The following is a 16782-nucleotide window of genomic DNA, read 5'->3' as shown; positions in this document are numbered from 1 at the left end:
AATTTGCATTTGCCATCATTGTTGTTAATAAAAGGTAGTAACGGATTCTTTCTGCATCATAACACTTCTATCTCGCGTTCAAATTGCTTTTAATATTTAGACAAAGTTAGATATTCGAGTTTAAAAACACAGGTAATTGCCTAACAGTCGTTTCGATTTGTTTTTTCAAGGTAAAGGTACCGACTACCATCTATTGGCCAGAGCTCTGGTGGTCACTTCATTTTGACATATCACAATGGAGGCTCGTGTATCAAGGATAATTCACTTACCTCTCAGAATCCCAGATGTCGGGAAAGCTCAGAGATTTTCAGTTTTTTTAAAAAAAGCTGTGGCGTCTGGTGCTTGTATAAATATGTTGTTTTTACGTCACGAGCAAAAATATTTACGTGGTTTCAGCTATCACAAATTGGTAAGGCCTGGTTTCCATAAACAAAAAAATTAATACAAAATGTAGATTGATGTTACAATTTGTGCGCAGTATTATACTAATAGGTTTGGGGCGCCAAAAAGAAGGCGCGATAAACAGCGATTTTTAAAATTAAAATAAATAAAATAAAGCCCATTCATTGATTTAAAAACAGGAAAAAACACCAACTAGAATTGCTTGCGCGAAAACCCAATGCACGTGCAACTGATTTTGCTGTGCAAAATGTAAAAATAAAAGTAATTTAAAGTTGTCACGTGGTGTATAAACTGGCAGCAAAAACGATATCACGCCTGATCAAACTCATTCCCTTTTCCATTTTATCACAAAGTGTTTCCACACCAATAACATGCGCAGCTTTACGAACGTCGCGAAGTGTTTCGTCAAGTCTTTGGATGCATCGAACAATATTACCTAAACGAAACACGATGCATAAACCTCGTGCAATTTCGTCATACAAGTAAAAGAAAAGGAGAAAAGCGTGAATGCTTAATGAAATGGGTACGAAGAGTTCTTCAGATTAGTATAGTTAGTGAAACGGGCTGGTATCTGTTGTTTTCTTCCCATATGACGGTATTATCTATATATTTAAAATTTTTAAATTATCTAGAGACGTAAATCCTTGCTTATCAGTACTTTGTTAATCGAGATCTAGATAAGAGAGACAATGTTTTTTGTTTCCAAACATCTTAACTGAAATCACATTAACCACATTATTCACAGGTTCGCTAAAGCAACAATCAGCTACTTAGCCATCTACATAGTACCTAAGAGATTACATGATAATCTATACAAAAAATGTTTAGTATTTGTAAAAAAAAGTGGAATGGCGTATGGTTACGTATATTAATTTTATTTACGAGGTTCTGTCAATTTTAATTAGCTATTGTCACACGCTGTTGCAAAACATCTTTTCGTATATTTTGTAGAAGAATGTTTACCTTCGGATACATCAGTCAAGTTCATCACTTCTTTAAAAGACATTCCCCGAGCCCACTCATAAATCACTTCCACTAAACCAAAATGTAGCTCTCCTACACACTCCTCCACGGTGACATCTAAACCACATTGTTTCTGGCATATTGCGACTCGCTTTGCAGTTTCCTTTACTAAATTAACCACCTAATGGAGAGACAAAATAATAATAATAATAATAATAATAATAATAATAATAATAATAATAATAATAATAATAATAATAATAATAATAATAATAATAATAATAATAATAATAATAATAATAATAATAATAATAATAATAATAATAATAATAATAAAAAATAAATAAAACATTTTTATTCTCCTCACCTTTTGCAAGTTGTCGTTCAAAGTAGGCGGTGAAGCATTTTTCTACGACAAAATCAACAAGAGACCCTTATGGAGGAAACATATTCGGAACCACTGGTAACAAAATACAACTACTAAAATTTAACGAAGATTAGGACTGGGTGCAAGTTGGGTGAAATTTTACCTGTTCGAAGACAAAGCAGGACAAAACAGCTACAATTTCTTCAGGATGAAGTTCCGTTAGAATGTTGTTGATAAGAAGTTCTGTGATCATCATTCCTTCAGTGCTCACTTCAAACGCGACACGACCTTTGTGTTGAAGGTTTTTATCCTTGTCGACGTAATTCAATTCTTTTAATACCTAAAAAAAAAGTTTCCAAAAATTCTGAATAAAAAAAAACAAAAACAAATACTTTATATCATACATTCATCTGATTGGTTTTCGCGTAATCCTTAAATTTCCCCAGATATGGCGTTCAATACCGGCCGATGAAAAAAAAAGTGGAACGATCCACGCCCGATAGTTTATATCAATCCAGACTACAACCTTGTAATAACCTTTAACAAAAATAAAAAACAAATAAAAAGGTGTTTTTTGACGTTTTTTGGGGACTTTTGGGGATTTTCGCCCCTTTTTTCTGCAATGAAACTTAAACAGGTGCGAGAAAAAAAAATTACCTAAAATCAAAAAACAATGTGAAAACTTTTCACAGTCCAACCTTGTCCCCTGGGGACGAGGAAGTCCACGGTCAGTAAAATTAATCAACAAGCTTACCTCGATCCTCTGGTTATATTCTTCTATCAGTTCCAGACTTTCGTCTGATAAACGCAATTCTAATTGTGACACATCCTCGCGAACTTTCATGTTAGCACGCATTAAGTTGAACTAAAAACAACAACGAAAAACTGAAAACTTCACAAATCGGTAAAAAACACATTTCAAACAAAGGGAAAACCTTACATGCTCCGAAAAACTGGTACATTCCAAACACGAATACGTGAGCATATTTGATTCTAACTTTTCCAAACGTTTTAAATTTTCTATAAAATCTATGTTATTTAAATTTAAGTCTTTCACTGGATTTATTAAAGGTATAGAGGTCTGAAATTCTTGGGCCAAGTTCAGTAAATCTTGACCAGCCATAATGGTAGACTGAGACGGCGGATCATTCCTAAATATAGCACAAGTTGAGTAAGTCAAATAATATGACAGATATCTCACTTATTTACAAAATCAAAAAAAATATATAACCCCGACGCCGTGGTCCTTCATGTAAGGTGTCACACATATATTGTACTTACTTGAATCTTGGTATGAGCCTTTTTTTATGATTGTCTATAATTTTTGCAAAGTCGATTTTCAATAACCTGTTAATAATACTTTCAATATCTGCAACTGCAATCTCTTCTACAATTTGTCCACTTTGCTCTTGAGGTAGAAATAATTTATTTGATAAAAACATTTCTTTATGACTTTTTTCGCCAGTCGTTACGACTGTCTCCTGTTCATGATCTTTATTACAAAGAATTAACACAGTGTAAACTCTCTGAAGAGGTTCTTTAACAGAAGAAGACGAAGAGAACTTGCTTTCCAGACCTCCATCCATTAAGACAACACCCAAAGCGTTGCGATGTTTTCCATTCGACACAACCACAACACGCCCTGGCGTCATGCATTTAATGCCATATGGTGAAGAAAAGATGGCGGACTATAGAAAAAAGAAGCGAGGTAAAGTATCATAAAAAAATACCGTGAGATTTATAGAATAAGAATTGACTGAATTAGAGGAATACTGAAAAAACATGACACTTTCGCAACATTTTAGAACGGATACAAGTCAAATATTATAAATCACCTTCACAATTTTTTTGAGTTGAAAAATTTCTGCCCACGTCAAATAGTACTTTTTGAGGTCAATTGAACACAGCGCACAGTTCGGCTCTTGCAAATGTTTCGTTTGTAGTCGCAACTCTTCCAATTTTTTCTCGTTTTCAGGTGCATCCTTCTGAAGGTAGAACTCTGCAAAACTTCGTTTCATCATGTCCTGTACTGTGAGCTGTTTCACTCGCAGTAAGTTTAATATCATGTAGTAAGTAAGACGAAATCTCGAGACCAGTTTGGTGGGTGTGCCCTTAAAAATAATTTGCGTCAAATAAAAGCTATAGACAGAACGCTGCTATGTGAAAAAAATTTCCTTCGGCATTCTGTTTCCTAACACCGCTCTCCACCCGTGTAGTTTTAAAATAACGACATTGACATTCGTGTAAGTCACTAAAATCAAAAATAGTGATAATCCATCTTACAGCCCTATCACTGTAAGGTTAGTCTATATAATAATACTGACTGTCTGTCTGTAAGTCAATTTAACAACCGGGGTTACTTATTTGAAAAGGTTATTATAAAAATAACCCCCATCAAGCAAATCTTGCATAAAAACACTGCATTGGTCAAAGCTGTGAAAAAGTTGTAAAAATCTAAAAAATGACACGTGATCACATTTTTTGGATATAGAAACTTGACAGCAAATTAAGTAAAGTTTGATTAGCGAAAAAAAAAATTGGTTTAAACATACTAGCAACATTTTATGCAAATCTGAAGTTTCAGGAACATCTCCTTTGCATAGCATGATCACCATGCCAGTACTATCTAGACCGCGTCGGCCTGCACGACCAGCCATCTGAATGTATTCACTTGAGAGGAGCTCACGAAATTTGTTACCATCGAATTTCCGTGTTGAGTCAAATACAACAGTTCGGGCGGGCATGTTAACGCCTATGGCGAAAGTTTCTGTGGCAAATAAAATCTAAACGGAAAATACAACAGTGTGGATTATTAATCCAACGACGTTGATTTGTACTCTGTAAAATAAAAAAACGTATGAGGTGCGAACATATAAACAATTTAGCAAGATAGAGTTTTTCAGGAGAATTCTTAGCAGTTTTATGGCCTTTTTGCGGAGTGAGATAGTTTAACAGAAACAGAACTTTTTAATGAACCCAAAATACATTTAAAATTAAGTTGCAAATGTTGGATTTTCAGTTCCATTTTTTAAGTTAAAATTACTTTTTAAAAAACGAGAACTTGTCATAAATCCCTTAGCATATATGTTACATTTCAGGGTCGGATCCAGCTATAGGCGAGGTAGGCTAAAGCCTACATTAAGATGGAGCTATTAAAATCCTGCATATGATAATTCTATGGAGAAACAGCTCGTGAGAGAATCGACAAGAAATATTCATAGATCGCGCGTGGTCATCGTGTACGTGAAAATGTTATAGCCAGTAGTGGCGCTTTGAATCCCGTTTGTTTACGTTGTCTCGATAATCTAACAATTTTTGTCTTTCCAATCGAGACACGCCAATCTGCCTTAGAAAATCACTTGTCCTAAAACTCGCAAGTAGGCTAAAGTCTGGACAGCTGTTTTTAGTAACCGATGGCACACAGTTATTTCAACGGGGATTTCAAATTCGCGAAAACACAGTCTAGTTGCCTACTACTTTTCACTCGCAAGTAGGCTGAAATTCAACTCGCAAGTAGGCTCAGAGGACTGGTGACAAAACTCAAATTCGGGTCAAAGTTCAGTGAGCCAGACAGATGATCAAACATGGCTTCTAGATACTGCTCAGATATGTGTGTTTCGTGAGATTTGTGTTTCAGGTGAGTTTTCAGATTTTTTGTTGGTTTCATATTTTATAAAACACCGGAATAATGTCATGCATGAATCATATGTCCAGCTAGCTAGGAACTTGTTAGTCTTGCTTGAGTTTATACTACCTGGCCTGTGTGTGGAAGACATCATCTCCCCACCCCCCCCCCCCCCCCCCCCCCCACACTGCCAACTTATTTATGTCTGCATGTAGCTAGAGTAGTATGAACAGAGTGTCGAGTAAGATTGAAAAATAGTCAGTCCAGTTGTGCATCGAGAATAGATCTTATTATTTTTAGTAATGTATAGCTAGCATCTTGAAGAAACATGGACTTTGAACTTATTTTACAACAACAAAAAGACATCAGAACTCGTTTCGAAGGCAACTGATGAACTAAAAAGTTGTTTTCACCGTCGTCACCATCTATTTTGAAGACAGATGAACTTGCACAAACTATATTTATCTCTACTGTTGAAAAATTCAAAAAAAATGTTAATCTTGCTATCAAGCCAGTTAGGTATCAAGTTCTTTTTGTTTATTTACACATTCTCGAAGAAAGGGAGCACTTATTCTGTATGTATAGTTTCAATATAGAAGAAAACATACCTAGACCAGTAAACATGTATATAGCTATACAGCAAAAATAAAGTTTTGTTTTGTTTCTGTTAAAAGTTTTTTTTTACTTGTCAGTTGCAGCAGTATATTTATGTGAAACACAGTACGATAAACCACGATTAATTATAACCGGAATTTGTTCAAATGGCAAGATATTTTCATTGTCAATGACTGGATGCATGTTCTTCTAGAATATCTGGTGATGGTAATTGTTTGTACAGTGCAGTGTCAGTTGGTTTGGTTGGTAACCAGTCATTAGCATATGATTTAAGAGTCTTGACGTCAATTGAGTTGTTCCAAAATGCTGAATTTTATGCTGATCATCCACACTTTGAAATTATTGCAAATCAGTTGCAGTGCAAAAATTCAAAAAATCTGTTTACACACAGGCTTTATCAGATCATGGTTGCAAAGTTTATACCGAAACGAAGTGTCGCATCACTGCTTTAAAAGAGGAGGCTTCATATACATCACGGAATTATAGTTGGTCATCATTTGTCTGTGTTATGGCATTATGTAATGTTATTGAGGTAACTAACTTCCATACGACAGTATATACAGAGTAGACAAAATGTAGAATCTACTGTGGATATATATCTGGGAAATTTCTTCACTTGGTGGGGAATAGTCAAGATAGTCATGGTTCTAATGTGTTCCATATTTCTATAAAACTTTTTGAAATACACCTGAAGTAGTTGCTAGTTATCATAGCTTATGTAATTGAATTAGTTCATAGAGATATACAATATTTTTGTTTATATTAGTTCCCTAAATTCATTAAGAGATATCGTGATGATATTCCTGCTCTGAGTAACTTGTACGCACAGTTAGATATGTGGAAAGTTAAGTGGAGAACATTCACCGGAGTGTTACCTACCACATTGCAAGGTCTGTTAAAACACACTGACAAACTTTTATTCCCATCGATACATGAAGCGATACGAATTCTAGCTACTATACCTGTCACTACTTGCACCTGTGAGAGGAGTATTTCAGGTTTACGTCGTGTGAAGACATGGATGAGGAATACAATGACAGAGGAAAGATTGAACAGTCTCTGTGTTATAATGTTCAATCGAGATGTGACTGTTGATTTAGATCAAGTTGTAGATGAATTTGCAGCTGCTAACAAACGTAGAATGACGTTTTCTAATATTTTTAGTGACTGAGTTTAAGTATTGTTTTTATAGTTTTAGTACACCTTTTTTATATGTCACTTCAGCCATAAATTATAGGTTAAACATGGTGTACACAGTGTTGTAAATACCTATTTTCATTCGATTGTAAACTTTATGTGTATAAAAATAAATCTATCATTTCAGTCTTTTGATGATATTGCTGCTGTTATCTTGTATGAAATTGTATGACCAGTATGATCTTCAATATGATGATAAATGTTTTCTTTGATATTTAGTTGAAAATTCACAATTGTAAAATGAAAGAAGTTCAAATGCTCAAACAATGGAAACAAAAGTTCAACGGTGAGTTTTGTTTTTTTACCTTCTATTGTTTTGTCTTGCTGTATCATTCCTGTTTTCAACGAAACTCTTGTATTTCTGGGTTCAATTCCCAGCAGGAGTAATTGTTCATTACTGTTTCATTTCAGAAATATTAGAAAGAAAGAAATGAAAAAAGAAAGACAGACAGAAATAAGGAAGAGAGTTAGTCAATACAGTTGCATATTGAAATAGAAAGTTTGTCCTTTTTGTTATTCAGAAGACTGTCAAAGGTGTGAAACAATTTTTCTGTGTGTCAAAATTTATTCGATTCTTTGTATTTTCTGTCATAAAAACAACTGTATTGTCGTCATTTTTCGACACATTTAGAGCCATTTGAGCCATTTCGAGGGCTCTAAAAGCGTTGGCTTCCAGGCTTCCTGGACCCGTTGGGGGGCTCACAACGCCCAAACCAACACCCAAACCCCCAGTTGTTCTTGAATGCGCCCGATAGGGCGCAATGCAACACCCCGTTGGGGCGTTGTAAATTCAATTATTCTAAAAAAAATTTTTTAAGAATTTTTTTATATAGGCCTACATCCAGTAATTCTCTGGATCCGACCTTGCATTTTATTCTAAAAATTAAAGTCGATAAAAAAGTGACTGTGCTCACAGGACTTAGGACTTCGAATCTTAGGTTTTTAGGTTAAGTACATACTCTTGAAACATTCTACTTGTTGTTGACGTCAGCACGGCTATTTTTTCCAAATTTCGCCGCGACGTGGAATATTTCGTTGTGAGAACGCGCTATAACGAATGCTCTTAGCGAATTTCACACGCTCTCTACCTGACCTACGTGTATGCAAAAGTAGTAGCTTGCTGGCTGCAGAGTATTGGCCGTTTGACGCTTTTGTCCAAATTTGAAAGATGACGAAAAAACTGCTTTTTTCTCAATATTTTTTTATTTGTAATTTACTAATACCTTTACTGATTAAAAATTCTCTTTATGCTTTTTTGGCCAATAATGTATATTCCATTTTAAAGAGTTTTACGAAGTTTACAAGGGTATTGACGCCCTGTTTAAGGCGTAAGTGGAATCCCGCCTTTAGCAGGGTAGACTTAAGGTTCAGGTACCATACTGTAGAAGTTAATTCATCCAACCAAAATGTAATAACAACCAGAACCTATAAATTTGTTGAGAGGGTACGAACTCTGAGCTGGCGTTTTTCTTGTGGTTAATTAGGACAATGCTACTTAGTAATATTTTCCACAAGCAATTAAAAGTTCATATGAAGGGCAACGATCCTGAGATGAGGTAATTCAACTGAAATTTTTCATTTAACCCATCTTAATGTGTTATCACGCCAAGCTCATTCTCGGTAACGCATTTATTTTTACCGACATTTGATGCTCATTAATTCTGTAGTTCCATTTTTTTAATTTTTTTTAATTAAAACTTTCGACAGTAAATTAATATGTATTTTTTTATGGGTCGTTTCTTTTCCTCGCTTTAAGCCACGGGGACACGAGACAATATTTTCAGGCGATAGTAACATATTTATGTTAATTACTATCGCCTAAAAATGTCAACTTGTGTCGCCAGAGAAGCTTTTTTTTGGTCACAACATTTTTTTGTTACCCGCAACGTTATTTTTGTTGCAAAATCAAAAAGATTTGATTTTGTATCTTGTTACTGGCAACAACAAAAATTTTGTGTTGTGAATATTCGTATGAATATTCATCGTCTCGCCATTTGCTGCAATAATTCTGATGGAACACTTTTGGGCGCGACCAATCACAATGCAGCAATTTTGCTGAATGTTTTTTGTTGAATTATGTTGCATTTACACAGATGTGGCGACACAATAAATAAAATTTTCCAACGATAGTAACAAAATTAAATTTGTTACCATCGCCTGAAAAAATTGTCTCGTGTCCACGTGGCTTTAAAAACTTCTTGCAAAAACAACAAAGCACCTGGTTTCCACACACAGGAACAGAAAACAAATGAAAGATTTGTAGGTTTATTCTCTCATCAATGCATGTAATACAACCTATCATGGGGTGTTCAATAACTACGCAGCGCTATAGATCGGCCCATTTAGAACTACCCATGCTCCCTCTCATCACGCTTCGTCACGTTTTTATTAAGACCCTCATAATATTATTTCACGTTAGAAGACAACAAATACCCACCAATACAAACTTGCAATATGATTACTTAGTCGAATGTTTACATATCCAAACATATACGAATGCTACACTAAAAAAATTATTTATCAAAATTTTTTTAACCGTGACGTCACGCAGAAAAATCGAGTACTACCCACCCCCTTTATTTACCATCACGCTGCATCATGCAAAACGGGAAGAACTGTCCATCCCTTAGGTTTCCGTAATTATTGAATGTTCCCATGGCAAACTAATTACATTCTTTAGGTAAGGAATATTTGCGAAATTATCAAAGCATAAAATTGAAACTGACATTAGTCGTGGCCTGATTTATTTTTACAAACATTAACTTTCTCAAATTTTTATCATGTTCTTAAACTTTCGTGATCGGAGCTCCTGGACAACTTCACTAAAATTCCTTCATCAAAAATATTTTTTACTTCTCTATGTATGTGCATCATAGCCGAGGCTGACTTTTACCAACATATTTTCTTCATTGCTGCCAGTTCGTGCACTGGGATGTCTTCACAGCTTAACACGTGCATGTTAAGTTAAACAAATATTCAAAACAATATTATATACCCGTAGAAACCAGGCTCCTCCTACGCTTAATAAAACAATCACGAAAAAAAGGATGCACATGTCTACATGAAAATGCACACGATGTAAAATAAAAGTTTATGCAGTATTATATGTCACATCGTGATTGCTAAGTCATGTCCCATAATCCTTTGATATGACAAAGGCATGTAATTATGATCTAATAGCTTGTGATTAGATGGGTATGAATGAAGCTGCTTGAACCAGTGATAAGAAATTTGGTTTTGAAATGTTTTGAACAAGCATTAAGAGGCGATTATTTTGATACAATAAACAAAACAAGGTAAGTAATTCTATTTTTGAGAATATTTCGAATGTACTAGCTATATTCTATCAATGACTTTTTCAATAGGAGAATATCAACTAAGCAACATTGTTCTTATGATAAACAAAAAGTAATTTAAAAAATTTTTAATAACAAACAACAAACAAACAAAAAATTGAAACTTGGATAATGGAGGGTACTTTTCACATCAAATTTGATTCATTGAATACTTGACAAACGATTCTAGTACTGTGCTGAGTTAAACGCAATCACTCTATAAACCTTCATATTTAAGAAAAAATCCGCCATATTTAACAGAAAATCGGCCATATTTGATAAAAAAAATCCGTCATATTTAACAAAAAAAACCCGCCAAATTTAAGAAAAAGTCCGCCATATTTAACAACTAAAATAACAAGGCAGACAAAATAGTTTAACTTAAGAAAAAGAGGTTTCAAATTTAATATATATTGTTTTTTACAAAAAAAACTGTGTTTTCAAAAGCCAACGTCATCTACTGAAAAGATGTAAATAAAAAGTATCATATATCCAAAAATAATAATCCAATGACTATGAATCAATTTTTGGGGGGATGAATTAACCGCGCAACGTCAACAACAAAACAACAATTACCAACACTTATCGCATTTCAAAGTCATTAGACTAACTACTTTTCCGAATTACATTATGACGTCACATCTTAATTAGATGGCTACATGACTCAACACCCTTATTCAAGCCAACACCTTCACAAGCAACACTTATTTGTGCTCGATATAGGGATACACTGCGTAGTAACAAACATGTAAATGTTACTTCCTTCTTTATGGAAGCACACGAGAATCTAAAGTTGAACATAAAACATATATAAAATAATAATTATAATGGAGAGGAAAGTTCAACTACAATAACTCAATTAAAATAATTACCTAAAAACTTGGTTTCTTTCAAGTGGAGCTAACAATTGTATTAAAGTTAACCCAATAAAAATACTAAGGTTAAGCGAAAGTACTCAGTCGGTCGGGAAATTTCATATGCACTTATAGCCAAACCACGCAAACTACACTAAAATTGGCGCCAACCTCGTCAATCATCAAGATTAACGTAAATTTAAACTAATGGAAACCAGACTTGTAAACCATGACTAAATTAGTTGAGATAGCAAAAAGAATTAAACAGAGTTGTTGAAACGTAATGCGGTATTTGTTGATTGAATTTATTAAAATATCCCTGTGTCCTTATTTTACCCATTGGAACGTTGTATAGAAAATTAAACTTCTTTGTCGTCGATTTTATCAGTTTTTTTCGTCAAAATCGTCACTATGAAATAAACAATGTTTTACCATTATTTTACAGGCGTTTTATTCAGTGCAACACACTTCATCCTGGAAGTTTTTTGTGCATGGCAAATGCTATAACAAACTGTAGATTTTCTCAACGTAAAATCCTTATAACAGACTTAATATTTGGAGTGTGACCCTTACAAATCAATCCTTTATTAAGTCACGTGGCGTTCTGTATTACCATATCACATAACAGCATGCTGCTAGCTTGAATGAACGAAAGTAGGAAAAATAACCGTTTCATACACCAAGCTATATGTAAACTTTTAATTAGTCGAGCAGAGTGAAAGCAGAGAAGAGAAACTTTTACAGATCTAAGAAATTTCAAACTTACTGATGCAAAGAAAATATACACATCATGTCACTTGGTTTAGCTTTCATTCTTTTTTGGCAATTCAAGTTTGTAGAATTAGACATAGCATGTCACGTAGTAAACCAATACTTACATTTGAGCGTACCTATCGATGATGGGGAAGACTATTCAAACGCGACTTTCGCCATGTTGCAACTGAGATATGAGGGTAGGCCTACACCATGGTCAAACTACACAACGTGCACGTTAAAACACCATAACAAAACACTGTTTACTTTAGACTGTCGAATATTAGACATTTACGTTAACCATCCTAGCGACTTTTACGAAGTGAGGAGGGTCATCACGGACAGCCAGAACAGGACGAGAACTCATCTTGTGACGAAATCATATGAATTATACACTTATATATGCTTTACAGATCACGCCATTAAAAACCTGACTGCTACATCAACAAGTAATTCTACAAACATTACTTGGTTTACTAACAGCTGGGATGACCGGTTGTATTTAATCTTCTCAACACAAATTGTTGTCATGACTAAGAGGATTACCCAGAAGTCAATCCATTCGCGTAAATTTCATACATGCAACAACGGTTGTTCGTTTCTTATTGAAGGATTGAGAAAATGTACAAACTATAGTGTCTGTGTTATTAACAATATGCACATTGATCACCAGTCCTCTTGCGTCTACACCAAAACAAAATGCAGCTCATATCCCCCACTACCTCCAAATGAAAAAAACCAACAACCAGTCGTTCTAATTATCAGTGCTGTGTCAGCATTATTATTTCTTTTGCTCGTTGTGCTTGGAATAATATGCTGTGCGCAAAGAAAATCGAGACAACTAAGGAAAGCAAAACCTGATGTTGATCGAGTCAGTATATCGAGCTCAATGCTGGGCAATAACAAAACTGAGGGTGAAGAAAGTGATTATTACACTCACATTCGTGCCCCTATATTTGTGTCGCATGAAGAAAATGTACATATTTGACAACTACGCAAAAACCTAAATGTAAAGAAAGAGCAAGAAAAACTTTTTTTATTTGTATAAGTTTTATATTAATCTTAATAATGAACTATTTACTCAAAGCCCCAAAATATCTTGAAAATGGAGCGATTATAAGAAGAATAGCAATAAAAAATACTAAAAAACTGCAATTCTAATCTCTTTAACCTATTTCCAACCAATCAATCCATATTAAGCAATAGCCGGGTATAAGGACTACATTAATTTTTTTATTGTCTCCCCAAGAAGATGTAGTGCACATTAATCTGGCGTTTTTTATTTAGTGGAGAGGGTTGGAGAAACTGTTGAATTTTAATTTCTAAGCTTTTTAAGTTAAAATGGACATGAAAATGTAAAAAAAGATGCCAACATCATATATTGAGTTTGTTTAGTTTACCGTAAAAATGTTTTTGAAAAACGGACAATTCTGTTACATATCAACTGCAAATATTTTGGCAACAATCCTGACATTGTTAGAATCTTTAAAATACGTGCAAACGAAAAAATAACACTTCACTGTATAGATTTCTGAAATATACAAACGAGAAACAAAAATTTCACTGTATATAAATTTCTTGCTTTTAGACAAACATGGTCATGCTCTTCCTGCCAGTTCTATTCGCCCTAATCTCCTGCGTACAAAGCAATCTTCCACTATACTCAGATGGTAACGTTACAATGCAATGCCAAATATTTAACAATTGGTATTACTACATTGTGCATATCCAACATCAAAATGGCGGACATCATAAAAAATTGACAATACAATCTAAAGTGAAGTCAAAATGGGTCAGTGGAGACCGGTGTAAAACACAAGGTGGAAATTTTGTGAAAGTCACTTGTGCCATGTGGAAGGAATCTGATCCCAGCTTATTCAGAGAGACTCCGTTCAGGGTTGTAGACTCAACTAAGTCCATAGTCGCGTATTTAAACACGTCGTTTGTCCCAATGTACAAACTGTATCACTGTTATAAAGACCACAAATTACGAGTTTTTAAAGTTGAGAAGCGACTGGAGAAAAGCATCGTGCTCTCGTTAGAAACACATAAGTATGATGAACAGTATTTTTTATACAAAAAGACAGTAACACTTGACAACAACAACAACGACACCAAACCTGTTGATATCACGGTAAGGAGATGTGAGAGCGGATGCAAGATTTTTATCTCCGACTTGACGACGTGTAACAATCACAATATTTGCGTTCTGTTGTACTACGAAGACGAGGTGGTGCGAGAATGTAAAACAGTGAAAACAATTTGTCCTCTTGAAAATGAATGCGAGCAGATGAAGAAAATCACGTACGCTCTGATCGTTATTGGAGGTATTTTAGCTATCATCATGTTAACTTTATTTCGATATTGCAGGGCACAAGTAAAGAAGAAGAAGCGCAGCAGAGATGACAGGCAACCGTTTATCCCTATCCCGAAAGGCTATGTATTTCCAAGTCCGCCCGCCGTTCCAGAAGGTTCCACACATATAGTGGAGCCATATTACGCAAAAGTAGGGGAAATAGGAATTACAAATTTTGCAGCTGATACGGCAACTTATATAACGACAGAACAAATTGCGCTAAGTTTTACTTCCGATACGGAGCAAAGTTCGACGCAGAGTGAGAGTAGCAGACATGAAGTGTCTGCGGAGTTGAGAAAAGAAGCGAATAACCACGGAGAACGACATGGAGATTGTGACGTGGCGGAAGACGACGGAGTTGTACATTTACCAGCAATGTTCAGAAAAGAAAACGTGTAGTAGTTGACGCAGAAATCGTTGCAGTACGATGTTGTGTCTTGTACAGAGTTTTTCTTAAAAAAGAATCCCTGATTTTCCACATACGAAATTATTAACAATACTGCGGGACAGTGATAGTGACTGCAGGACAGTAAGCGCTCCAATATTTTAACTGTTATTGTAAATAAAAATTAAATCCGGTGAAATGACCATACTTTGTTCTCTCTCGAACATCAAAAGAAACCTTAGAAAAACGTAGTTCAACAAATTGTAAATTAAATTATTTTTTGCTAGTATTATTCTTAGGACGTAAATTCGGCAAATATTTTCACTTACTGTAAATTGTATTTGTCAATTGTATTTGAATACGTGTTATATATCAATTTGGTCAATATAATTGACTCAATTAAAACTTTCTTTGCTTTCACCCCAATAAACCTCAACCCACTAATTAACTTAACAACCCAACTCTTATACAGTCAACGTACTTTTTAAAACAATTAAACTTTCAGCTCCTGTAGAACTAACATGCCTAATTACAGTGAAAACGCCCTTTTGCGTACATCCTTATATCGGACACCTCTTCACACCTTTTCTCAGGAACGGATGAAATAACGGTCCATCTCTCATAACATCTCTATGAAGACGACAGTTTATAGCGGACACCTCTCTGTAGCGAATGTCGTTTTAAGGTCCCAATTTGCTTTACCTCAACTTACCTCTCTATGCAAAGTCATCTATAATTTACTTAAAACAACATGTTACATGTTCAAAATATTAAATTTCCTGCTCCAAAATAAAGCAGAATCTGAAAGCTTTTTGTGAAGTCTGATTCTGTTTTACTTTTTTGAATAAAAGATAGCATATTTACAATATATATATTGTCTTTACGCATCTTTTTTTTTCTCAAAACAAGTCTCTTGGCATACTACGGCCGATTTTACTATACGCTAACACAAGAGAGAAGATTTTTGAAGCAATATAAGCCAATTTGAAGCGAACCTCTATGTAGTAAATAACTTACTATAGCGGGCACTTTTGTGAGGTCACGATGGTGTCTGCTATGAAAGGATGAATAAGTAAAATAGACTTTACACTGACAATTTCTACGTAATTTGAAATTTTTGGTAGTACTGGCTAGTGACCTATACCTGCTTGAAACTGACTTGTGCGCCCTAACGTTTTGTCCCTTTAAAGTATTCGGCAGCCCTTAAATTTGTCGCGCGATCAAGATTCCGTCAATTACGACTGAAGAATAGTTTGCGCGTTGCCATATAAACAAAAGATGAACGTAAAAAAATGATTGAAGTTAAAGAATAACAAAGTAGAACTATACTTATGTAGTGAATAAAGCTAAAAGAATACTCAATACCAAGCGAGCGAAGTAAACTGGCTGTTTTTGCGGATTAAAATGGCAACCAAAATTGACCGAGGTTAATAAGGAATTAAACGGTTTACTTGGTTACTTAGCTGCTAAGCTACATAGCTGCCTAGCCAACCATCAATTAAAATGCAAAGTAAGCATAATTAAAACCACAAAAGTACAAATTATTATCAAAGAATTACCAAAAAACTTTGTTTAACTACGTTAAACCTATTCGGCCTGGAGTTTTTCAAACAAGTTATGGATGAGAATTAAATTAAATGATTAAACTCTACACACTTTTAGTACGTCATGAAAAAAACAAAATGAAAGAAACAAATTTTATGAATTATGTCAGAACTTATTCTGTGACGTCATCGCGAGTATCTGTTTAAAATTTAATTACTTTAGTTCCGGAGCGAATTTTAATATTCTTTTGAAGTTTCTGACAGCCAAAAAAATGTTAGTCAACATATTTTACGGTTTTTATATGAATAGCATAAAAAAACGCCAGTAAATTCTAAAAACATCGGGAAATCGGATTAATCACGTGTCCAAAATGATTCACCTTGAA

The 16782-nt window shown here is 34.6% G+C and overlaps 3 protein-coding genes across 4 annotated transcripts in view; 2 read left to right on the top strand and 1 right to left on the bottom strand.

The window, feature by feature from the left end:
- Positions 1 to 410: 410 nt before the first annotated feature.
- The window catches only part of LOC130612355 (SKI2 subunit of superkiller complex protein-like), a 42246-nt gene continuing 25874 nt past the window's right edge, over positions 411 to 16782 (bottom strand). Inside the window, exons 17-25 of the mRNA XM_057433661.1 lie at positions 4285 to 4515; positions 3568 to 3843; positions 3014 to 3420; positions 2673 to 2883; positions 2487 to 2597; positions 1896 to 2072; positions 1733 to 1774; positions 1366 to 1546; positions 411 to 838 (exon numbers count right to left, since the gene is read on the bottom strand). Coding sequence (XP_057289644.1) covers positions 678 to 838; positions 1366 to 1546; positions 1733 to 1774; positions 1896 to 2072; positions 2487 to 2597; positions 2673 to 2883; positions 3014 to 3420; positions 3568 to 3843; positions 4285 to 4515 — 1797 coding nt within the window. The 3' untranslated portion in view covers positions 411 to 677. The remainder of the gene's footprint in view (positions 839 to 1365; positions 1547 to 1732; positions 1775 to 1895; positions 2073 to 2486; positions 2598 to 2672; positions 2884 to 3013; positions 3421 to 3567; positions 3844 to 4284; positions 4516 to 16782) is intronic.
- The window catches only part of LOC130612360 (nucleolar and coiled-body phosphoprotein 1-like), a 114573-nt gene continuing 104936 nt past the window's right edge, over positions 7146 to 16782 (top strand). Inside the window, exon 1 of the mRNA XM_057433665.1 lies at positions 7146 to 7150. The gene's annotated coding sequence lies outside the window, so the exon portion shown is untranslated. The remainder of the gene's footprint in view (positions 7151 to 16782) is intronic.
- Positions 10201 to 15618, top strand: LOC130612367 (uncharacterized). 2 transcript variants are annotated; one of them, XM_057433672.1, is made up of 2 exons: positions 10201 to 10465; positions 11804 to 15618. In XM_057433672.1, the coding sequence occupies exon 2, from the start codon at positions 13706 to 13708 to the stop codon at positions 14864 to 14866; it is 1161 nt and encodes a 386-aa protein (XP_057289655.1). In that variant the 5' UTR covers positions 10201 to 10465; positions 11804 to 13705; the 3' UTR covers positions 14867 to 15618. The 2 variants fall into 2 exon arrangements, with proteins under 2 accessions (XP_057289655.1, XP_057289654.1); XM_057433671.1 differs by having other exon boundaries at positions 13700 to 15616.

This window comes from Hydractinia symbiolongicarpus, chromosome 10, assembly GCF_029227915.1.
Source record: "Hydractinia symbiolongicarpus strain clone_291-10 chromosome 10, HSymV2.1, whole genome shotgun sequence".
Taxonomy (NCBI): Eukaryota; Metazoa; Cnidaria; class Hydrozoa; order Anthoathecata; family Hydractiniidae; genus Hydractinia; species Hydractinia symbiolongicarpus.
The sequence above is the reverse complement of the archived record's forward strand: the minus strand, read 5'-3'. Positions and strand labels throughout refer to the sequence as shown.

Excerpts from the sequence above, each read along its gene's own strand:
- LOC130612367 (XM_057433672.1), top strand. The coding sequence starts at position 13,706 with ATGGTCATGCTCTTCCTGCCAGTTCTATTCGCCCTAATCTCCTGCGTA.